General features: G+C 39.7%; 2 protein-coding genes across 2 annotated transcripts; both read right to left on the reverse strand.

The window, feature by feature from the left end:
• Positions 1-2,472: 2,472 nt before the first annotated feature.
• LOC148200266 (uncharacterized) lies at positions 2,473-5,076 on the reverse strand. Its single transcript, XM_088112882.1, has 2 exons — positions 4,716-5,076; positions 2,473-2,561 (listed from the first exon to the last, which is right to left on the reverse strand). Exons 1-2 carry the CDS (start codon positions 5,074-5,076, stop codon positions 2,473-2,475), a joined length of 450 nt encoding a protein of 149 aa, XP_087969008.1.
• Positions 5,077-16,750: 11,674 nt separating this feature from the next.
• On the reverse strand, positions 16,751-19,016 carry LOC124822569 (uncharacterized). Its single transcript, XM_047294589.2, has 3 exons — positions 18,321-19,016; positions 17,815-18,233; positions 16,751-16,895 (listed from the first exon to the last, which is right to left on the reverse strand). The coding sequence occupies exons 1-3, from the start codon at positions 19,014-19,016 to the stop codon at positions 16,751-16,753; spliced, it is 1,260 nt and encodes a 419-aa protein (XP_047150545.2).
• Between the last annotated feature and the right edge of the window lie 6,762 nt (positions 19,017-25,778).

Raw genomic sequence — 25,778 nt, forward strand, 5'->3', positions numbered from 1 at the left:
AATTTGGTAATGGTGGTTATCTATTGACTTGTGTAAAATTTGGGTTTCATGATTATAATTTCTTACTTTCGAGTTACTATGGTGAAAAATTTCTATTAATTGTTTTCACCGTTGGATTTAGCTAAAGTTTTAATAGGTGAATCCTAAGACCTATTACTAAACTTTGACCGTTCGGATTTGAAAATAGAAGTCTGTACTTGGAGAAATAAATCCTGCAAGGTTGAGTAAATTAGTTACCCTGTAGTTCTGTTGCTAAGTTGTCTCGGTAAAAATATAGATTTTGACCTATTTGACCGTTAGATCAACCTCAAAATTTGATATATGATCCCTAAGACATATTAATACAATTTGACCGATCGGATTTGAAAGTGAAGTTCTATGTTTAGAGAAAGAAATTTCGAGAGTTTGAAATATTTGATGAACACTGCAATTCTGTTCTTAAGTTATAATGGTAAATATTTCATATATATTCCATTTACCGTTATATTGAGCCCAAACTTTAGTATGAAGTTCATAAGACATATTAGGTGATCTTGACCGTTCAGATTTGGAATTAGATGTCTGTGCTTAGAGGAATTCACTCCGCATTTTGAGTTTAACCGAGAACCACTTAAATTTTTGTCTCTGAGTTATCTCGGTAAAACCTCCATATCTACTTAGGTAACCGTTGGATTACCCTGAAATTTTAATATGTTGTTTCTAAAAGATAGGTACATACGTTGACCGTTCAGATTTGAAATCACAGATACAGATTTATAGATATTAGTTTCGTATCTTCTCAGGGATCTCAATACTGCTTAATTTATGTTTTTGGATCATTTATACATAAATTATGATTTCAGCCTCATTAACCGTTAGATTAGACTGAAAACTTTACCATATGATTTAAACATATTGTTTGTTAGTCTGATTGGTTCAGATTTTAATTATTGATATGAGTGAAGAGTAATCTTTCCACGAAATAGTAAATTTATTTGTATTGGATAAATTCTTGAATAATTATATTCTTAAATTGGATGTATAGTTGTATTTTGAAAATTTGAAGATAAGTGATATAATATATTCTATAGTAGAATATATAATTATATTGAATATTACTGAGTTGGTAATAATTATTTGAGTTAAATCATGAATTGTAAATAAGTTTATGGTAAAATTTGATGGGTAGTATAAGAATTATTGTCATAATTGTAAATTCGAAATTTATTTATTTTCCTACGACTTTGGTAAGTCGGGAGGGAAGATGTTTGAAGTCGGAAGCTACTTTGGTAAGTAGGTGAGATAATGAGAGATTAATTTGGCATAAACCGTACTACTTTGGTAAGTAAGCGAAATATTACCTTATTGTGCTACTTTGGTAAGTAGACAATATCATCTTATTGTACTACTTTGGTAAGTAGACAATATCATCTTATTATACTACTTTGGTAAGTAGACGATATCACCTTATTGTGCTACTTTGGTAAGTAGACAATATCACCTTGTTATACTACTTTGGTAAGTAGATCACCTCGTTAGATTACTTTGGTAAGTAGTCAGTATCACATGGTTATACTACTTTGGTAAGTAGATCACCTCGTTAGATTACTTTGGTAAGTAGTCAGTATCACATGGTTATACTACTTTGGTAAGTAGACGGAAGGATTGTTGACTGCTTTGCTTTGGTAAGTAGGCAGGTTAATAATATGTTGCATTGACTCTAGTAAATGTATTGATAGTTCTGACTTGAGAAATATTATATAGTATCAATATAATAGTATGTTCTTGAGTATGTTCAAGATGCATGTATTGGATTGATTGCCACACTGGTGATATTAGTAAGATTGTGGATTATGTATATTTCTTGATTTGGTTAGCTCACCCTACTGTTTGTGTTTGTGTATGTGAATGCAATGATCGTATAATGTGTGGTATTATACGGGAGCAGAAACTATTTCAGATGAATTAGCAGATGGTTCTGGACTTGCTTAGAAGATGAGAGATCTGTGGGAAAAAGGAGACATGGGGAATTTCTAAAATAAATCTATGTTTGAATTTCCGAACTGTGTGAAATTTTAAATTTCAGATGTTTATGAACTATGTGCAATTTTATTTTCAGAAGACTTGTGTTGTAATAAAGAAGGTAATATTTTGTAGGTGTTGAAAAAGAATTATATATGTATTTTATGGAACATAAATTGTAACGCCTAATTCAGGGTGTTACATGTAACATCCCAAAAATACAGTAAACACCATATAATCGAATTAATTACATTAATGATAAACCAAATCAGTCTTAATACTAAACCAGAAATAAGGTTTTGGCCGAACGGCCTTACAAGAAATTAAATACCGATAACAGCGTTCGACCCAATCAATCCTAACCGAACGGTTAACAGACATAATTACCGAACGGTCAATTTTAATCAAAAAGGGAAGAGTCGTTCTAAAACAGTACTTTAATCTAACTAAGCTAACAGATAACCGAACGCACTACTGTTCAGCCTTCACCTCAACCTCAACGAGGTTTTCTTCCTCAAAGACTTCAGCATCGAGCGCCTTTTCAAGCAGCGCCTCACCATCTGCTCACATCCACACGGATGATCATTGCAAGACAAGACGGACGTACAACAAGACAACACAAAGAAACACAGGGTAAGCTTATTGAATTTAATTCAAGTAATCGCATACATTTCATAATACATCAAACATCTCAAATAATTCCCAAACATATAATTCAATAACTTCTTTAAATCAATCATTTCCTGATACTAGACTGACTGTTCGGACTGTATGAATTCTGTGTAGCTACGACGTTCGTGCACCCAGGTGGAGTAACTGGAAATCTCATCAGCTACTTCCTGAGGTTAGTCCGTTCCGTCCAAGTTACAGTTATGGACTTGGACCTCCTGCCGTTCCCACACATGACATACTCCCCTCTACTTGAGGACGAACACTCACGGAACATCAGGATGAATCGCCTGCTAAGCTTGCCACCTTCATACTTTACAATTCCAACTTTCTTTCATACGTGAGTCGTTCCTCCCCGGAACGCTCGTTCAAAATACACAACCTTCATTTCACCTCAGATACTGTTCATTCTTTATAACTTTTCACTTTAATAACATTTCCATAATTTGTTCCACTTACTTAACATAACGAGCGTTCAACCCTCTTCATAATGAGGACGAACGTTAAACCGAAACCGGGAATCTTCATTTCAGAATAGGATACAACCGACACATAGCGAATGACGAGCGTCATTACCACTCGAATCAGTTGAATGAACTGACTCTAGAACGATCCGATCAATACTCAGAATAATTTAAGTACTAAGGCCCTAGGCCAAATCCAAATGGATAAAATACCTCAAGACGATTGAATGACTATATCAGAAATAGTTTAATGATAAAAGCCGACTGCCAGTCAATGACCGAACGCGGTACACGGAGTTACTGAAATATGGACGAACGCTATTTCCACCTGTTAGGTAATCGAATATAAGGACGAGCGTTCGGTATAAGACCGAGCGCCACTCATAACGAATGCTTTGAGTCGAGATCCATCGCTGCTTAAACTCATAATAGAAAAATAGAATAACTATAATACGAGATGGTGAAATTGGGATTTAGAAATGACTAAGTGTCCAAAGGTATATTTTCAAGCTTCTCAATTACTCACACAACACTCAGGATATCTACGTTTGGCCGAACGCTCAAACGTAGCACTAATATAAGAGGGCGTTCGTCCTCAACTAGAGATCTTTCCAAATGAAAGAAATCCATTCAAAGAAATTTACTACAGCACCGAACGGTCAAGGACCGTTCAATGACGAACGTTCATTAACATAGGACAAATTCATATTTACAGTGTCATTACCTTATACTAAATTCTCAACATAAACTTTCATACTTTCAAATACTCATATCATAGCACATTTCATAATTCTCGTACATCATCTCATCATCAAAATCATATACCAAAGATCAAATAATACAGATTTCATGCTTCATAAAATCATATAACGTCATACAACACAGTACAACACAAGAATTAAACTTAATAAGCTTCCCTTACCTGGATTTGTGAACGAACGTACAAAACACTCTTCGTCTAACAAAGTTCCCTTCTACCCTTATGTTCCACTCTTCTTCAAACTAATTTCTAACATTAAATAAACCAACAGAGACTTAGACAGGATAACCGCATGCAACCGAAGCTGGGTTTGCATGTATCAGAAAACGGACGGCTAGGCATAAGGAAACTTACCAGTTTCAAAACTCAAAGGTGTTGGGTTCAAAGTGAAGCTTGAGACGCCGGGAGTGTTCCTACGGTCTCTGAATGATGAACGGAGAAGAGAAAGGATGAGTTTCAGTAGAGAGAAGGGAGAGTATTCTAGAGAGAAGGAGGAGAAATGGAAAGTCAGAATTTTGGGGAAGAAGAAGAAGCATGAAGAAGAGTGGGGAGAGGGTTTTCAGAAAAATCATTTTCCTTTCCCACGTAGGACGAGCGTCCATTCTCCTGCTGCCACTTGTATTCCACTAACTGATTTTCGAATGTTCCAAATTGACACTTGGCAGCTGCATGCAGAGTGTGTGAGTACGTTTTAATGACACTGAACGTGTGACGTGGGTGCATTTAATTATGATTAGACGGTGGGGTTTGGGTGCATAATTACGAGGCTTGACATTCTCCCTAACTACAAAAATTTTCGTCCTCGAAAATTTAAAACTTACCCGGAAATAGGTGTGGGTATAAATCCTTCATGGCATCCTCTACTTCCCAGGTAGAGTCGCCCGTCCTTTCGTCCCAAACCACTTTCACCATTCTGACCGCTTTTCTCTTGTAGTATTTGGTGTCACTATCTTCAATGCGTACCGGCTGCATCTCCAGCGTTCGGTCTTGGCGAGGACGAACGTTCTCCAACTCCAGTATATGAGATGGATCGGCTAAGTACTTCTGGAGTTGGGAAACGTGGAACACCGGATGAAGATTGGACAATTGGGGAGGCAAGGCTAGCTCGTACGCTACTGGTCCAATCTTCCTTAGAATTTGATACGGTCCGACGAACTTCGGGGATAACTTCTTTGGCCGCATAGCTCTGCCTACTCTAGTGGTCGGGTTCAGTCTAAGGAATACGTGATCGCCGGCTTGGAACTCTAACGATCTTCTTCTCTTGTCTGCATATGACTTCTGCCGACTCCTAGACGTCTTCAACCTTTCTTGAATCAATTTCACCTTGTCAGTCGTTTGTTGAATGAGCTCAGGTCCAGTCAATACGTTCTCTCCTTCTTGAAACCAGCAAAGTGGCGTGCGGCACTTCCGTCCGTACAGAGCTTCGAAGGGAGCCATTCCAATGCTGGACTGGAAGCTGTTGTTGTAGGTGAACTCCACTAACGACAATATTTCATCCCAAACGCCCATGTGATCTAGCACGCACGTCCTCAGTAAGTCTTTGAGCGTCTGGATGGTTCTCTCGGACTGACCGTCCGTCTGGGGATGGTACGCTGAACTCATTTGAAGTTTGCTGCCCAGTTCGCTTTGCAAGGACTGCCAAAATCGAGAGGTGAATCTCGTGTCTCGATTAGAGATGATACTGGACGACACTCCATGTAGACGAACGATCTCCTTAATGTAGAGCTTAGCTAGGTTGGTTATCGACATCTTCAAGTTGACTGCCAAAAAGTGAGCACTCTTGGTTAAACGATCCACTATAACCCAGATGGAGTCGTGATTCCTGACTGTACGTGGTAGATGGGTCACGAAGTCCATTGAGATGCTGTCCCACTTCCATTCTGGAATCTCAAGTTGCTGCAACAAACCGCCCGGCCTTTGGTGTTCAGCCTTCGCTCGCTGACAAGTTAAGCATGACGCCACGAAACGAGCGACATCGTTCTTCATTCCTGGCCACCAGAACGTCTTCCTAAGGTCTTGATACATCTTAGTCATGCCGGGGTGCATGCTAAGACGGCTGTGATGTCCTTCTTCCAGTATGATTCTCTTCAGATCTCCATCATTTGGAACGCACGTCCTACCCATATAGCGTAATAGGTCGTCCGTCCCCGCGTTGAATTCCTTTGCTTGATCCGTGCCGAGCGCTCTTCTGATCTTCAACAATTCTTCATCTTCGAGTTGTTTCATTCTGATCCGGTCAAATACGTTACTGGAAATCCTAAGGTTACAGCATTTGATGCTGTCCGGTTCTAATCTGAACTGTAACCTTAGGTCTCTAAAGCTCTCCACCAAACTTAACTCCCTGACCATCATGGAGGAGACGTGAACCACCTTTCTACTTAAAGCGTCCGCGACAAGGTTAGCTTTTCCAGGATGATAAAGTAATTCGAAATCGTAGTCCTTCAAGAACTCAAGCCACCTCCTTTGTCTCATGTTCAACTCCTTTTGATCGAAGAGGTACTACTTGAAACTCTTGTGATCGTTGAAGACTTGGAAAGTTGATCCATACAAGTAGTGCCTCCAAATCTTCAGAGCAAAGACGACCGCTGCCAACTCCAGGTCGTGCGTTGGGTAATTCTTCTCATGAATCTTGAATTGTCGAGAAGCGTACGCCACTGCTCGTCTCTCTTGCATCAATACACAGCCCAAACCTTGATGAGAGGCATCACAGTAGACTTCAAATGGTTTGGCCTGTCCAGAATAACTAGCACTGGAGCGCTCGTCAACTTCCGCTTTAATTCTTGAAAGCTGGATTCACACCGATCGGTCCAAGCGAACGGTTGGTCTTTGCGCGTAAGCTGTGTCAACGGTGCTACTATCTTAGAAAATCCTTCTATGAAACGCCTGTAGTAGCCCGCGAGTCCTACAAAGCTCTTAACCTCAGTGACCGAACGCGGACTCTCCCACTCCAGTACCGCTCGTACCTTGGTCGGATCAACTGAAATTCCACCAGCTGACACTACGTGTCCCAAGAATTGTATCTCTTTCATCCAAAACTCGCACTTGGACAATTTCTCTCTAAACTCCAAGTACCAACCGCAAATGCTCTTCATGTTCTTCACAGCTCTTAGAGTAGACAAGGATGTCATCAATGAATACCACCACGAACTTATCCAAATATGGCCTGAAAATGCGGTTCATGTAATCCATGAATATGGCTGGGGCGTTCGTCACACCGAACGACATTACCACATATTCATAATGTCCATAACGGGACCGAAAGGTCGTCTTCTGAATGTCTGTTGAGACCTCGGCAAGTGTACCGGATCGTTCAAGTAATAAACTGGTAAGTCCGGAAATCGTTTTCCCAAGAGATTTGTTTTGATTCACAGATTGATTAAAGTTTACCAATTTAGCGATTAATAAACGTATTTTTTATAACACAATTAAGATTGGCATACAGATGAAATTAAAGTGGTAAAAACAGTTGAATTAAAGTTCACTGGGGTTGAAATTCAAGTTCATCACTCCGATAATCTTCTACTAACACAATTCCTCAAAATTAAGCATCGACATTCTAGGCGCATGCAGTCCCTAATCCCTCAGATGACAGTTCATAATCACCCAAACTAAATTACTAATCCCTTAGCTAATTCAGTTATCAGATTTGCCTTAAACACAATGTCACAGATGACTAAAAATTCCATCCTATGTCTAGGACTCGAAATTCTTTAGCAGTTCTATCCTAGGTCCGCGGTCTCATACATTTCCCAATGATTTAACCGTTCAAATATCTCAGATTCCCATCAAAAGCATGAATAATAAGGATAGAACACATAATTCAAACAAGTTCATGCATTAATAGAAAAATTACATAGAAGTTCAGAAATTTACTCTCAACCCTAGTGAAATGGAGTTTTAGCTACTGATAACAGTTGAAAAACTGTTATTTTCATGCTTAAAATTGATACTAAAAGCAACCTTTAGACTTAGAAACTAGCTTGAAATCATGCCTTTTATCTATATTTTCAGAAATAAGAGAGCTGGACAGGTTTATGCTTGATTTCAGTGTTTTTGTGCAGGTTTTAAGGTGAATTTAGTGAAAGAAGTGAAGAAGGAGAGAGATGGAATCATAAAAGGAATCAAAGAGTGCAAAAAGAGAAGAAGCCGAAGTCACCGCTCAGCGGCACTTTACCGCTGAGCGGCACTTAGAAGGTCACGGGACTTCCGCTGAGGGGCAAAATGGCCGCTGAGGGGAAGAAAGGAGACGCGCAATCACCGCTGAGCGGTACTTTACCGCTGAGCGGCACACTTATGGGCTTGGGCTTGAATTCTTTGTAATTTTAGAGTAGTATATAAGCTTTAGGACGTCCTAGGGTTTGTATCTTTGGCAGAAACGAAGCAAACACTCTCTCTTCCACCCCTTTGAAGGAGGATCTTGGATGCTCAGGCTACCTCTTCACCTTTATTGGGTTTATTCTTTCATTCTTTCATTGTAATTCATCTAGGTTCACCATGAATATGGTGAACTAAACCTTGTATGTTTGTTGGGGAATCAATGTAATCTCTTGAAGCTCTCATATATGGAATTTATGCTTGCATCTTAATCTAAGACTTATGCTTTCTTTCATCATTAGTTAGGGTTTTTCCTCTTTGCTTAATGCTTGCATTGTTTAACTCATTCTATTGCATGATTATTGGTTTTGTCGATACAGACACGTACGGGGAAGTCTAGATCCGGGGAATTTCTCCCAATATTATATTGGTTGTCGTTAAGCTCCTGCACTTATTAACTAATCATTAGGAATGCTAGGAATTGTATGAACTCGTGATTAGGGAGAAGCCATCTAGAATGGTACTTTAGAGAGTGGCATTAACAATGATGATTTGAATGTTGAATTCCTAAAATGTATGAGAGTGGATGAGATGAAATTGACCCCCAACAACATATTCATTCATATATTCCATTGAAAGTGTTTATCTTTTGTCTTTGCCATTGATCAAACTTCATGCATACATATTTAAATTTCGTCTTTTGCATATAAAATCCAACTATTTTGTCTTTAAGTCTTAGTTAATCAAGAAACCACACAACTAAACTAGGCCGTGAGTCCTTTGGGAAGAACGATACTTGGTCTTACCAAGTTTATTACTTGAACGATTCGGTCATACTTGCCGATTGAAAAACAAGTTTGTGACATCATATTTTGGTGCTTACAAATTTGTCCATCAAGTTTTTGGCGCCGTTGCCGGGGACTCGTGGTTTAACTGGTTAATTTGTGTGATTATTGATTATCTTTGACTTTACTTTTGAATTTCTGTTTTTATTTTATTTTATTTTATTTTATTAGATTTTTATTTATTTTATTTTATCTTTTAGATTAGGTTAGATTTTATTTTTTAGATTAGGTTTTATTTTATTCTATCTTATTTGATTCTATCTTCTAAATCTTTTTATCTTCTGAATATATATCTTCTTCTATATTTTTTTTGTGCTAACAAATCTTTTCTAGGGTTTTGTTTTCTTGTGTATGCAGAAAGCAATTCGAACTAGGAGTAAGAAAACAACAGAACCACTTCTTGAAGGTCTAGAAGAGAGTAGAAGGAGGAGAAGAATCAGAACGTCCAGAGAACTTTTCCCTTCTCCAGAAACTCTCTTACAATCATCACCACAAGGTTCTGTTCATAGCACAGGAAGTATGGAGAACAATAATGCTAGAAGAACTCTTGGAGATTACACTAATATTGCTGGACCTCAACACTTTAATAGCATAGCTAGACCTAGAGTCAATGCAGCCAAGATGGAGGTCAAGCCAGCATTAATTCAACTGGTGAAGAGTAATCAATTTAATGGGTTATCTCACGAAAGCCCATATGAGCACCTTACTACCTTTAACGAGATCTGCAACACGGTCAAGATGAATGGGGTGCCAGACGAAGCTGTCAAACTTAGCTTGTTTCCTTTCTCATTGGGAGGCAATGCTAAGCTTTGGTTGAATTCTTTTCCAGAAGAAAGTTTCACAGAGTGGGAAGCAGTGGTCACAAAATTTTTAAACAAGTACTTCCCACAATCTAAGATGACCAAAGGCAAGCAAGAGATTTCTTCATTCAAGCAAGGCATGGAAGAATCACTGGGGCATGCATGGGACAGGTATAAAAGCTTGTTACATAAAACTCCCACGCATGGTTTTGAAGATCAAGAAGTAGTCTTAACTTTCCTTGGAGGGCTTGGTTCACAAACCAAGATGATGCTGGACGCCTCAGCAGGAGGCAATATTAAATGGAAGACTCCAGAGGAAGCAACTGAAATTATAGAAAACATGGCTACTAGTGACAATGAGCTGCACAGTGAGAGAGGAGCTCCTATGCAACAAAAAGGAGTTCTTCAATTACAAACACATGATGCCTTGCTAGCTCAGAATAAAATTCTAACTCAACAGCTGGAGACTCTGACTAAAACTTTGGCTCAATTACCTAAAGAGCTGAAATCTGCTGCACAGGTACAAACCCAGTTATGCGAATTATGTGGAGGTGATCATGTCAATGGTCAGTGTGCTTTTCCAGTGGAAGCCGTGGAGGATGTTAATTTCATGGCTAATCAATTTCCATATCGTCAAGGGAATTATAATCAAGGGTGGAAACCACATCCAAGCATTGGCCAAGGACAAACTGGGCAAGCTAATCAATATAATAAGCAGCAGCAGCAACCAACCTTGTGGCAACAGTTATCTATGCTTAATGAAAGACAAACAAGGTTGGAAGAAACTCTTCAGCAATTCATACAGAAAACAGAATCTTCTCAAAAGAGCACTGAAGCTGCTATAAAGAATTGGGAGATTCAAATGGGTCAGATTACCAAGCAATTGGAAGAAAGGCCAAATAGAAATTTTGGGGCTAATACTGAGGTTAACCCCAGAGAAGAGTGCAAAGTGGTAAAGAGTGTTAATGAAGAGATAATTGAGTTAGAAGAAGGAGAAACAGAAGAAAGAAGAGAAGTAGAAAAAAAGAACACTTTTCCTTTTCCAACAAATCAAGAGAAACAAATGGACTTCACAGAGTTATTCAGAATGGTGGATAATGACGCACCTTGGGAACAAATTCTACAGAAAATTGCAGTTTACACAAAAATCAGATGAAGGAACCTCTACAAAGAAGAGACGTAGAGATGTTGAGGAAGAAAAGTGTATAACTGTTAAGAAAGAGTCATTCCCTCCTAAAGCACCAGATCCAGGTAGTTTTTCTATCCCTTGTACTATAGGGAAGAAAAAGGTAAAGAAAGCTCTCCTTGATTTAGGTTCAAGTGTTAACTTGATACCTTATTCGTTACTGGAGCAAATTGGCAATGTTAAAGTGAAACCTGTAAAGGTTAATCTAGTAATGGCCGATGGATCTTCAAAGGAGCCATGTGGGATTGCAGAGGACATTATAGTTTGTGTTGGCAAACTTCAGTTTTTAGCAGACTTTGTGGTGATGAGAATGGAGACCGAGAAGATACCTATCATACTTGGAAGACCGTTTATGAAAACGGCCAGGGCCATCATAGATGTACATGAAGGTATAGTAGTGCTTCAGGACAGAGAGGAGAGAGTGGTGGTGGATGTCTTCAAAGATGAGACGCAAGCAAAGGAGGAAGAGGCTAGTTATAAAGCTGCATTTCGAGATGTACCCATGACTAGACATAAAGATGAAGATCTTGAGGTTTCAGGTAACCATTGTTTATTGTTTCAGGTACCCAAGGAAGAGGAGATTGGAAAAGGAGAAGAAATTCCTAGAGACTGGAAGAAAAGAAGACTCCAACTTGGCACACCAGTAAGAATCAAGAACAAGTTGTGGGTTGTGAAGGGCTTTAAAGAGAAGGAGGTGATAGAGATAGAGTCTCCATATTCTAGAAGAACCAAGACAGTCCAAAGGAAGCAGTTGAGAAGTTGGTGGAATGATTACATCAACTATAAAGAAGATGGAACTTGAACTTTATTGGGTCAAGATAATGACGTTAAAAGAGCGCTTGCTGGGAGGCAACCCAGTGATTTACAAACTTTTGATTTGGATTTTGGTTTTGTAACTTTTACTTTATGGATATTATTTTTGTAAACATTTTGTGGGATATAGCATCTACTGAAGGATGCTAGGTGGTTAAGTATCTACTGATGGATACTCAGTTTGTAACACCTACTGATGGGTGTTGGTAAGAAAATTTTAACACCTACTGATGGGTGTTGGTGGAATTTGGGTCAGGCTCGTGACGTTAAACAAGCGCTACCTGGGAGGCAACCCAGTTGATTGATTGTTTCTGTTTGTTTATTTTAGTTAGGATTTGCATAAGCATTTTTTTTTTACATTGAATTGCAGGGAACCCATGAGGGGCATGTAGGGAAGACACGTAGGTTAAGAAAAGAAGGAGAGGAGCACATCACGAAAGTGCCGCTGAGCGGTATTTTACCGCTGAGCGGTACTCCCGCATATTGGGCTTTAGTTCCCCTTAGCGGGACCCGAGCCCATTAGGGTATTTTTAAACCCTAGGCTGCGCACTTGCTCATACTTTCAGGCTCTTCTCTGCACACACACTCCTACATACCTTTTCCAAGGTTTTCCACATCTTTTCACTCTTCCCTCTTAAGAAAATTTCTCTTCCATTCACTTTTTCACTAGTGTGCCATCAAAGTTTGGGGTTGGAAGAGAGCATTCTAGCTTGGAAGCATTCTCATTGCATCTAGCATCTCCACCCAAGTAAGTAAAATGCATTTTGTTCATTCTAGGGTTCTTGAATTTGAATGTGATTGTCAAAGCATGAATATTTAGGGGTTTTGATTTCTATGCATGATTTGATGATATATTTGATGTTTGAACCGATTAAACTGCATGATCATGAACTGGAAAACTGAAAATTGCATTTGGGTGGAGTTAGGACAGCTTTAAAACAAGAGTTTCAAAAATCTGCAGAGTTACCGCTGAGGGGTAAACTGCCGCTGAGCGGCACTCTGCCAGATTTGGTTTTTCTGAAATTTTGCGTGTTGGAATGTGGCACTATTGGCGCTGAGGGGAAATTCTGGCCCTCAGCGGTGGTTTAGCTTCGAAAGGAGTTGTGTTCTGTGTTTTACTAATGATTAACATCATGTTCTGTGGTTTTGTTTGTGTTTTGAATGTAGGAATGACATCTTCATCAGGAAAAAGATTGAAAACCATGGCAACTAAGAGAAAGGAAAAGGAACCAGAGCAACCCCATTCTGGCAGGTTCCTCTCTAGGAAACATGAGAAGCACTTTAGGGTGGTTCAGGACAGGAGACTTCTGATGGAGAGAAAGGTTGGAATGATACCTAACTTTGCTCCTCAATTTGGAGAGCAAGTGTTAGGGAATGATTGGGGAAAGCTAGCCACTTATCCTGCACCTGCCAACATAGCTGTGGTGAAGGAATTTTACACCAATGCAAAGAAGATTGGTGATTATCCAGCTGAGAATTATTTGGGCTATGTCAGAGGCCATGCTATCAGGTGCTGATTTTGAGGATGTGGAGAGAGTGTTGTGTATACCTGGAGGACACTTCCAAAGGAATAGATCTGGCTCAGTGGTTAACATTAGGAGGACAGATTTGACTCCTCTTGCAAAATATTGGATGGCATTTTCTCATGCCAACATTCAGCCATGTTCACATGTGTCAGATATTACTCTCAGCAGGGCACTATTCATCTACTATGCTATCAGAAATTTGAATGTTAATATTGGGCAGGTGATAGCTGATGAAATTAGTGTATGTGCTAACACCTCAAACAACAAAGCACCACTAGGACATCCTTCTTTGATCACTCACCTTTGCAAGCTAGCTGGGGTGGATACTTCTGTTCCACCATTTGAGAGGCCAAGAAAAGCTATTGATGAGGCTTATTATAGACAGTACTGTGGAGGTGAGGATGTAGCTCAGCCAGTTCCACCACGCCGGGCTCGTAGAGAGAGAGGGCCAGCACAGAGCCAGACATCTGCTGATACACATGAAGCAGAACCATTCCAGATGAGGGACATGTATATGTCTCTTATAGGTGCTCAGTTGCAGTCCATTCACAGAGGGCAGGTGGCCACTGCTGAGATGATAGTGGGGATGTATGATACACCTCCAGCCCACAGGTGGACCATGGATGAATTCCACAATGTAGTAGCTTGGCCAGAAGAACCAGTACATGGAGGAGGAGCTGGAGCAGTTGAAGCTTCAGCTAGAGATATGGAAGAAGATGAAGCTGAGGAGGAGGATGCATTTGATGATGATGAAGATGAGGAGGAAGAGGAAGATACAGAGGACAGCTCAGACTGATGAGGAGCTGAGATAGCATTTACTGATGAATGCTATCATATGATTATGCTTTTGCGGTTTAAGTTTTCTGAACTTATTTGTTTTTGTTTTTAGATTAGGGTTTGATGTACTCTATTGAACACCTGGTTTGTTATGATGGTTTGCTATTAACTGTGATTGTGTGATGAGCAATGCTTGATGATGCTTATTGATTGATTGATGTTGAGAGGATGTGCACATTAAAATGCTTATACAGGTGATTCACAAGCTTTGTGAACAAATGCATGATATCATGATTGTGATTGTGAGATTAAGCAGGATGTGTATGTCAAATGTGAATGAGCTTATATGTGAGGTTTTGAGCTCCAGAGTTTTTGGTATGATTGAATGCTATTATTTTGAAAGCATGAATGATTTTGCCCAGGTTTTCTATAATTGAATCAAATTGCTTGTTTTGCATCATGTGATCAAGGCCATTTGTTGGAATCCTTTTTATTGGCCAAATTCATAAAGTTAGCCTACTAAAAGAGAACACGTTGTGTTCTATCCTTTGAACCCTTAGCCTTGAACATACATTGAAAACCTTTGATTGAAAATCTTTACCTTGAGTTAAGTAGAAGATCTTGTATGGTATTGTTAAATGTTCAAGTTTGGGGTTGTTGGGAAAACATGAAAAGCATTGAGCTAAGAGCTAAAAAGTAAGAATATGCAAAGAGAAAAGAAAAGAAAAGAAAAGAAAAAGCGAAGCTCAATGCAAATGCAAAGGCAAGTTGGGAAAAATAAGAATGATTGTGTTGTTATGATTCTCTTAACTCAAGGATTTTGTGATCCAGAAAAACCAATTTTCTTGTTAGCCCAGCCACATTATAAGCCATTGAAAAGTCCTTGTGATGATGCATGCTTGTGAATGTTTTTGATTGTGGTAAAACGAAAGGCAAAGTTGATTCATGTGACATTGTGATAGTGGAGTGAATGAGTGAAACACTTTACCTCTTATACACTTGAGTGTTGAGTGAAACACTTTACCTAGTGAGGAAATATTCCATAAACACATGAACATCCATGCTTAATTGATTCATCATTCATGAAAAATAGCATTTGTTGGAATTTAAATGACTTTGTGAATACTAAAGCATGTGCACATCATGATTGAACTCTTAGTCATAAGTTTGAGTGAAGTTGTTACTTATCTTGAGAAAAGGATTTTGAATGAGTGAACCATCATATGAATTGGTTGGAGATGGAGTTACATTTTGTTTGCTTGAGGACAAGCAAAGTTCTAAGTTTGGGGTTGTGATAACAGTTGAAAAACTGTTATTTTCATGCTTAAAATTGATACTAAAAGCAACCTTTAGACTTAGAAACTAGCTTGAAATCATGCCTTTTATCTATATTTTCAGAAATAAGAGAGCTGGACAGGTTTATGCTTGATTTTAGTGTTTTTGTGCAGGTTTTAAGGTGAATTTAGTGAAAGAAGTGAAGAAGGAGAGAGATGGAATCATAAAAGGAATCAAAGAGTGCAAAAAGAGAAGAAGCCAAAGTCACCGCTCAGCGGCACTTTACCGCTGAGCGGCACTTAGAAGGTCACGGGACTTCCGCTGAGGGGCAAAATGGCCGCTGAGGGGAAGAAAGGAGACGCGCAATCACCGCTGAGCGGTACTTTACCGCTGAGCGGCACACTTATGGGCTTGGGCTTGAATTCTTTGTAATTTTAGAGTAGTATATAAGCTTTAGGACGTCCTAGGGTTTGTATCTTTAGCAGAAACGAAGCAAACACTCTCTCTTCCACCCCTTTGAAGGAGGATCTTGGATGCTCAGGCTACCTCTTCACCTTTATTGGGTTTATTCTTTCATTCTTTCATTGTAATTCATCTAGGTTCACCATGAATATGGTGAACTAAACCTTGTATGTTTGTTGGGGAATCAATGTAATCTCTTGAAGCTCTCATATATGGAATTTATGCTTGCATCTTAATCTAAGACTTATGCTTTCTTTCATCATTAGTTAGGGTTTTTCCTCTTTGCTTAATGCTTGCATTGTTTAACTCATTCTATTGCATGATTATTGGTTTTGTCGATACGGACACGTACGGGGAAGTCTAGATCCGGGGAATTTCTCCCAATATTATATTGGTTGTCGTTAAGCTCCTGCACTTATTAACTAATCATTAGGAATGCTAGGAATTGTATGAACTCGTGATTAGGGAGAAGCCATCTAGAATGGTACTTTAGAGAGTGGCATTAACAATGATGATTTGAATGTTGAATTCCTAAAATGTATGAGAGTGGATGAGATGAAATTGACCCCCAACAACATATTCATTCATATATTCCATTGAAAGTGTTTATCTTTTGTCTTTGCCATTGATCAAACTTCATGCATACATATTTAAATTTCGTCTTTTGCATATAAAATCCAACTATTTTGTCTTTAAGTCTTAGTTAATCAAGAAACCACACAACTAAACTAGGCCGTGAGTCCTTTGGGAAGAACGATACTTGGTCTTACCAAGTTTATTACTTGAACGATTCGGTCATACTTGCCGATTGAAAAACAAGTTTGTGACATCATATTTTGGTGCTTACAAATTTGTCCATCAGCTACACATATACATCATAGAAGAGAGAAATGATGGATTGGATGGTGGAAATTGGTAGTTTTCCACCATGGAAGCACTTGGGGCAGCTGCTGCAGCGTCTCCCCTAGTCTCCTCTCCGTCTAGATCTACTTCTGCAACTCCTCTGAATCAGCTTTTAAAGAGAAGGGTTCAATAATTGAGTCACGGGGCCATTTTCTGGACGAGCGTCCAATTTTCTGGACGAGCGTCCCATTTCTGGACGAGCGTGGACGAGCGTGACGAGAGTCCGGACGAGCGCCCTCTTCTGGACGAGCGTCCTCTGCTGGACGAGCGTCCTCTGTTGCGATGGGCGAGCGTCCTTTGCGCTTTGTTCGATGGTCGTTCGTTCTCTGTCAACGAGCGTCCGCTCGCTATGAAATGAGCGTGCGCTCGCTATGTGACGAGCGTCCGCTCACTTGGCGACGAGCGTCCGCACATCCTTCTAAGTCGCGCCCGGCGCCCCTTTTCTCGCGCTCGGGCGCGAACCTCTTTGTAAATTCGCGCCCGGGCGCCCTTTTTCTCGCACCCGGGCGTGAAACTCTCTGTAAAATCGCGCTCGGGGCCCTTTTTCTCACGCCCGGGCGTGAAATTCTCGGCAGAACTGTGCCCATGAGTGTGGTCCAAGTTTTTGATGGTATCCAATTCTTATTTTTCATCAAAATAAACAACAAAAGCATCAAAAAACATTTAAACAGTCAAAATTATACTTATATCAACAATTATATACTTTTAATGAGAATTAACACTAAAACTTACTCAAAAGCACAACAATTTAAGCAACAAAAACAAGTAAAGTTTACACCTATCAATGTCCCATTCTTTAACCCGAATCTGGTGGTAGCCTGATCTCAAGTCTATCTTAGAGAATACGTTCGCCCCATGCAACTGATCCAGTAAATCATCAAATTCGTGGTAGGGGATACTTGTTCTTGATGATCAGCTTATTCAATTGTCTATAGTCAATGCAGAGCCGAGAGCTGCCATCTTTCTTCTTCACTAACAGTACAGGCGCTCCCCACGGTGATACGCTCGATCGTATGAACTTTTTGTCCATTAAATCTTCAATTTGCTTCTTAAGTTCGGCCAACTCAGCTGGTGCCATTCGATATGGTTGAACAGAGATGGGTGCTGCAGTTGTCACCAGATCAATGGTAAACTCAACCTCACGAACGGGAGGTAGTCCGGGCACTTCCTCCGGAAAGACGTCCGGGAACTCTTCTATAACCGATCGTCCTCCAATGATGTTGGACGATCGTTCAAAACTCTTATCTCCAATTTCCCTGTCTTCGTGTGTCATTATCAAAAAGCAGCTAGCGCCCTCCATGATATCTTCTTTCAACTGACCAAGCGTCACACTCAAGTCTTCTTCATCTTCTCCAGGAAAAATTAATTCCTTAGCACCACAGTCTATGAGAATGTGATTGGTAGTCAGCCAATCCATTCCCAAAATCACTTCTAACTCCTTGAGAGGTAATCATATAAGGTTCACCTTATACCTATGCCCTTCTACCTCAATAGGACATCTATTACATACGGTAGACGTCCTAACCTCACCAACCGCTGAGGTTGACACCACAAAATCAAATTGCATCTCGCTCTCAGCTAACCCCAGTTTTTCAATGCACGCCTTCGAGATGAAGGAGTGTGTCGCCCCCGAATCATATAGCACGCAACATGGTTCTCCATATACTAAACAGGTACCAATGATGAGCGTACCTGAGCTTGCTGCTTTCGCTCCCGTAATTGCATACACACGCCCAACAGCTTGGGCTCGTCCACCTCTCCCTTGCTGGTTCCTTCTAGTGTTCGGTGGCCTCATAACAGCACGTCCGCCCATATTGCACTCGTTCTTCAGATGGTCGTTTCTCCTACACCGAGTGCAATATTTTCCTCCAACCAACTGAGGGCATACGGATTTAAAATAAGGTCCCCCACATTGAAAACATCTGACCATCCCTTGTTGTCCTGATTGTCCAACAACCACCAAAGCTTGAGAACCACTCGTCTGAGCTGGACGAGCGTACGGTGTCCTATTCCGATTCAGGTTCGTCCTTGGTAGAATTGGTCCTCTAGTTGCTTGTTGTTTCTTGTGTTGTTCTGCCTCAGCCATATTTTTCTCCAATACTTTAGCCCTCTCAACCATTGCAGGAAATGACCGAATACATAAGCTGGAAATTAACACCTTCAAATCACTCCTCAGTCCATTTTCAAACTTTCTACACTGCCATTCCTCACTGGTCGTCATGGTATTAAAACGAAAAGTGCTTGAACTTGTTCGTATACTCCGAAACAGACATTCCCCCTATACCAACTGTAGGAACTCCACCTCCTTGGCGAAACGAACACTGTCTGGAAAATACTCTTCATAGAATTTGTTTCTGAACACTTCCCAAGTAATAGGACTGTGAGCGTCCATCAATATAGCCCTCACGCTCGCCCACCAGTGGCTCGCTTCTCCAGTCAGAAGGTATTCTGTGAAAGCCAGACGATTTTCATCCGAGCACCTCTTTGCATTATACACCCTATCCATGTCACGCAGCCATTGATCTGCCTCATCAGGAAGGCACGTCCCACTAAACTTGGCTGGGTGATGTTGGAGGAAACTTTCCAAGCTCCACTCAGCATGTGGTGTAGCGGTAGAAGAGGACGCCCCCGGTGTATTCCTGGTTGCTGCTAAAATATCCATCAACTGTCTTTGAGTAGCTTCAGAGTTGGCGCGAGAGGCCTCCAAACTCTGCATAGCATTCTCGTGCTGCTGCATTAAAGTAGCGTTTTGTTCCATCAATGTAGTATTCTGCTGTTGTAACCGTTCTATCACTGTTTCCAACAACCTAGTGTTGTTGAGCGCATCAGGTTCATTGGGCTGTGGTGGAGGAGGAAGTCTAGGTGCCATTTGTTCTCTGGGAAATAGAGAAAAACGAGCGTTAGTCATGTTCAAAGAGCTGAAAATAACTCATCAAATATACAATAAGTACACAGCAAAAACACAGTGTACTCATAACCTACAGTGTCCTTAAGAGAACAAAACTGCTCTGATACCAATAATGTAACATCCCAAAAATACAGTAAACACCATATAATCGAATTAATTACATTAATGATAAACCAAATCAGTCTTAATACTAAACCAGAAATAAGGTTTTGGCCGAATGGCCTTACAAGAAATTAAATACCGATAACAGCGTTCGACCCAATCAATCATAACCGAACGGTTAACAGACAGAATTACCGAACGGTCAATTTTAATCAAAAAGGGAAGAGTCGTTCTAAAACAGTACTTTAATCTAACTAAGCTAACAGATAACCGAACGCACTACTGTTCGGCCTTCACCTCAACCTCAACGAGGTTTTCTTCCTCAAAGACTTCAGCATCGAGCGCCTCTTCAAGCAGCGCCTCACCTTCTGCTCACATCCACACGGATGATCATTGCAAGACAAGACGGACGTACAACAAGACAACACAAAGAAACACAAGGTAAGCTTATTGAATTTAATTCAAGTAATCGCATGCATTTCATAATACATCAAACATCTCAAATAATTCCCAAACATATAATTCAATAACTTCTTTAAATCAATCATTTCCTGATACTAGACTGACTGTCCGGACTGTATGAATTCTGTGTAGCTACGACGTTCGTGCACCCAGGTGGAGTAACTGGAAATCTCATCAGCTACTTCCTGAGGTTAGTCCGTTCCGTCCAAGTTACAGTTATGGACTTGGATCTCCTGCCGTTCTCACACATGACATACTCCCCTCTACTTGAGGACGAGCACTCACGGAACATCAGGATGAATCGCCTGCTAAGCTTGCCACCTTCATACTTTACAATTCCAACTTTCTTTCATACGTGAGTCGTTCCTTCCCGGAACGCTCGTTCAAAATACACAACCTTCATTTCATCTCCGATACTGTTCATTCTTTATAACTTTTCACTTTAATAACATTTCCATAATTTGTTCCACTTACTTAAAATAACGAGCATTCAGCCCTCTTCATAATGAGGACGAACGTTAAACCGAAACCGGGAATCTTCATTTCAGAATAGGATACAACCGACACATAGCGAATGACGAGCGTCATTACCACTCGAATCAGTTGAATGAACTAACTCTAGAACGATCCGATCAATACTCAGAATAATTTAAGTACTAAGGCCCTAGGCCAAATCCAAATGGATAAAATACCTCAAGACGATTGAATGACTATATCAGAAATAGTTTAATGATAAAAGCCGACTGCCAGTCAATGACCGAACGCGGTACACGAAGTTACTGAAATATGGACGAACGCTATTTCCACTCGTTAGGTAATCGAATATAAGGACGAGCGTTCGGTATAAGACCGAGCGCCACTCATAACGAATGCTTTGAGTCGAGATCCATCGCTGCTTAAACTCATAATAGAAAAATAGAATAACTGTAATACGAGATGGTGAAATTGGGATTTAGAAATGACTAAGTGTCCAAAGGTATATTTTCAAGCTTCTCAATTACTCACACAACACTCAGGATATCTATGTTTGGCCGAACGCTCAAACATAGCACTAATATAAGAGGGCGTTCGTCCTCAACTAGAGATCTTTCCAAATGAAAGAAATCCATTCAAAGAAATTTACTACAGCACCGAACGGTCAAGGACCGTTCAATGACGAACGTTCATTAACATAGGACAAATTCATATTTACAGTGTCATTACCTTATACTAAATTCTCAACATAAACTTTCATACTTTCAAATACTCATATCATAGCACATTTCATAATTCTCATACATCATCTCATCATCAAAATCATATACCAAAGATCAAATAATACAGATTTCATGCTTCATAAAATCATATAACGTCATACAGCACAGTACAACACAAGAATTAAAGTTAATAAGCTTCCCTTACCTGGATTTGTGAACGAACGTACAAAACACTCTTCGTCTAACAGAGTTCCCTTCTACCCTTACGTTCCACTCTTCTTCAAACTAATTTCTAACATTAATTAAACCAACAGAGACTTAGACAGGATAACCGCATGCAACCGAAGCTGGGTTTGCATGTATCAGAAAACGAACGGCTAGGCATAAGGAAACTTACCAGTTTCAGAACTCAAAGGTGTTCGGTTCAAAGTGAAGCTTGAGACGCCGAGAGTGTTCCTACGGTCCCTGAATGATGAACGGAGAAGAGAAAGGATGAGTTTCAGTAGAGAGAAGGGAGAGTATTCTAGAGAGAAGGAGGAGAAATGGAAAGTCAGAATTTTGGGAAAGAAGAAGAAGCATACAGAAGAGTGGGGAGAGGGTTTTCAGAAAAATCATTTTGCTTTCCCACGTAGGACGAGCGTCCATTCTCCTGCTGCCACTTGTATTCCACTAACTGATTTTCGAATGTTCCAAATTGACACTTGGCAACTGCATGCAGAGTTTGTGAGTGCGTTTTAATGACACTGAACATGTGACATGGGTGCATTTAATTGTGATTAGACGGTGTGGTTTGGGTGCATAATTACGAGGCTTGACATTACACGGTAGAAATTCACCATTTTTTACATTTATTTGATTATTTTTTATTATTTGAAAAATATAAAAAAGTATTTTTTTATATATGTGAAATGTAAATGTTTTCACCTTATTTTTATCCTTGTTTTTAAGATGTAAAATGTAAGAGTTGAGGAAGAAGTAGAAGAAGGAAGAATAATAGGAGATGAATACCAACTTCCACAAAGAACCCTATGGAGCAACGCAGAGAAGATGCTTAAACCTTCTCCACAATAACGTCTAAATTATGTAACTCAAAGTGACTTCTAAATTTACATAAGAAGATATTCTTAGAATTATATAATTCAAAAAAATTAATAATATTTTTTAATTATGAAAATTAGAAGCATCCTTTTAATCAAAATTTAACTTTTAGATGGTTTAATTCGAACTTCAAACGTATCTTCTAAATTACACAATTTACAAAAAAAAATTATGAAAAAAAATATTTTTTCATAGAAGATGAATATAAGTCACTTTTAAGTTTCGACTTATACAATGAAAAAAGTTTCCAAATTAAATAAGTAAATAAGAGATCTTCATGCGAAAAAAAAGTATGATGCACAAAAAGAAATTATAAATCCGTGAATACTATATAAGTCCAACAACTCCAACAACTGGTTGTAAATTAGAAGACGCCACCTAAGTGAAAAAATTCTATAAATAATGCAACATATTCATAAAATACTATAAATAATCCCATAAATCAAAATAATTATTATTTTTACATGTTAAATTATTTTATTATAATTAGTAATTATAACTTAATTATTATTGTAACATCCCAATAAATAGTAATTACCATTAATTAGAACTAATTACATTTACAGAATTAACAGTGCAGTCTTAATTACAACAGCTCTTAAAAGCCGAACGTACAAAAATACAGGGTTCGGAATACATCGACAAAATACTAAGTTCTGGACGAACGGCTTTTCAAAACTAAGTAACCGAACGTCCCAAAATACAATCCAGAAACACTAACAGCTACTACTGAACGAGCGCTCTAGGGCTCGGCTTTAACCTCTACTTCAACCAGATTGGCGTCCTCCAAATCTTCTTCTTCCAGCGCTTCCTCAAGCAACGCCTCTCCATCTGCTCACATCCACACGGATGATCATTGCATTGACAAGACGGACGTACAGAGACGATTGACAACGCAAGGAAGAGAACACAGGGTAAGCTTATTGAATTTAATTCACCAATAATTCATACACATAACATTTCAACATTCATAAAGATATCACAACACATAATATCAGTTCAAACTCTCATAAGGCAGACCGTCCGGACTGTATGAATCCATGTAACCACAGGCGTTCGTGCACTCGGGTGGTGTGGTAACTGTATTACACTCGACAGCTGCCACCCGAGGTTAACCCTATCAGTCCAAAGTACTCAATAGGACTAGAGTCTCCTGCCATTCCCACGCATGACCTACTCGCCTCTACATGAGGACGAGCACTCACGGAATATCAGGATGAACAGCCATCAGCGATTTTACCATGGTCATACTACACACTTCTCATATACAAATCATAGAGTCGTTCCTCCACGGAACGCTCGCCCAAATCCCACAACCATAGTTTCACCTCATATAATGTTCGGCATTTATAATCTTTCACTTTTATTTTCATTTTTATCTTTCAATCCAAGTACATAAGATCACAAACGTTCAGCCCCCTTTATAATGAGGACAACCGTGGAGAACAAGACCGAAGAATTTACTCCGTTCCAAAAACAGAATAGAACCGATTTCCAAATAGATGGACGACATGTATTAATCAAGGGTACTCGACACTGTCGGTTGACACAGATGGATGATCTGTAGTCATAAGGGTGATCGACACAGTAGGTCGACACAGATGGATGATCTGTAGTCACAAGGATGATCGACACAATAGGTCGACACAGATGAATGATCTGTAGTCACAAGGGTGATCGACACGATAGGTCGACACAGATGGATGATCTGTAGTCACAAGGGTGATCGACACGATAGGTCGACACAGATGGATGATCTGTAGTCACAAGGGTGATTGACACGATAGGTCGACACCGATGGATGATCTGTAGTCACAAGGGTGATCGACCCGGTAGGTCGACACAGATGGATGATCTGTAGTCATAAGGGTGATCGACACAGTAGGTCGACCCAGATGGATGATTTGTAGTAACAAGGGTGATCGACACAGCTCATTATGAGCTCTAAGTAAAAGACCTACATAGCTCATGCTCGACCAGAATCCTTCCCAAATGAAAGTATTCCAATTCAAAGAAGTTTACTGGAACATCAAACGGTCGAGAACCGTTTAATGTCGGACATACGTTATCATAGGGAAATTGATATTCAAGTTTCACTTATGTTCACTACTTCTAAGCATGCATATTTCATATTCACATGTATCACCCATATCATACATTTCAACCAACATATATGATGTTCATGTAGTACAGCAACGTTCGATCATGCATACTCAACCAATATACACCTCATACTTATGATCATATACCAAAAATCAGATAACACAGTTCATACTTCATGCGACACATATAATATTCATACAGTACAAGACACACATACGAATTAAATTTAATAAGCTTCCCTTACCCGGATCAATGAAGGAAACGTCCTAATATGAGTCTTTTGGTTCGTCCAGCTAACGGTCTCCTACCCTCAACGTCTCTTGACTCTTCTCACAACCAATCTAATCCACAGAAAATGAATCCTTTAGACTATACACACGCATGCAGCCAACAACTCGGTTTCTAGAAAAACTAAGGACGAGCTACTGAAGGAGAACTTACCAATTTCCGTTCTTGAAACTGTTCGGTCCAATGAGTAGCTCTCGGTTCAGCGGACGTTCCTACGGTGCTGAAACGTGATCGGAGAGAAGCTTGGTGAGTTACAGTAGAGAGAAGTTGGGAGGTTTTAGAGAGAAGTTGGAGAGAAATGGTGGTTTAGGTTCTGAGGAAGATGAATGGTGCGTGCGGGTGAGAGAGGGAGAGTTTTAAAATCTCAGTTTTGTTGCTTTCCTCGTCAAGACGGACGGACGTCTCCCAGCCCAACACCTGCTCACCACTTCTGATTTCAGAAGCTTCTCCCGTGACACGTGGCGTGCGTGCATGCAGTGCAAAGTGCGCTTTTAATGCTTCAGGGGAAAAATGATGGGGTGGGGTTTTCTGTGCACGTCAGAGGACTGGTTTTCAGATTAGGATGGGGGGTTTTGTATTGAGTTAAGCGTTAATGTGGTGTGCATTAATTTGACGTGACAGAGATTTATTGCTACAGATTATTAGGGGTCTCACAATTATATACATTAAGTTTTAATATTATTATATATTTTTATGTTTTAAATAATATAATACATAGAAACTAATGTTTTAAATTATTATTTTTGTAAACGTTATTAAAAAAATGGGGTTCATAGACTGTATGAGAGTCCAGACTCGTTTTTCACCCCTAATTTTGTTAAAGTTA

Source organism: Vigna umbellata, chromosome 4 (assembly GCF_029865625.1).
Source record: "Vigna umbellata cultivar VRB3 chromosome 4, Vumbellata_1.0, whole genome shotgun sequence".
NCBI classification, from domain to species: Eukaryota; Viridiplantae; Streptophyta; class Magnoliopsida; order Fabales; family Fabaceae; genus Vigna; species Vigna umbellata.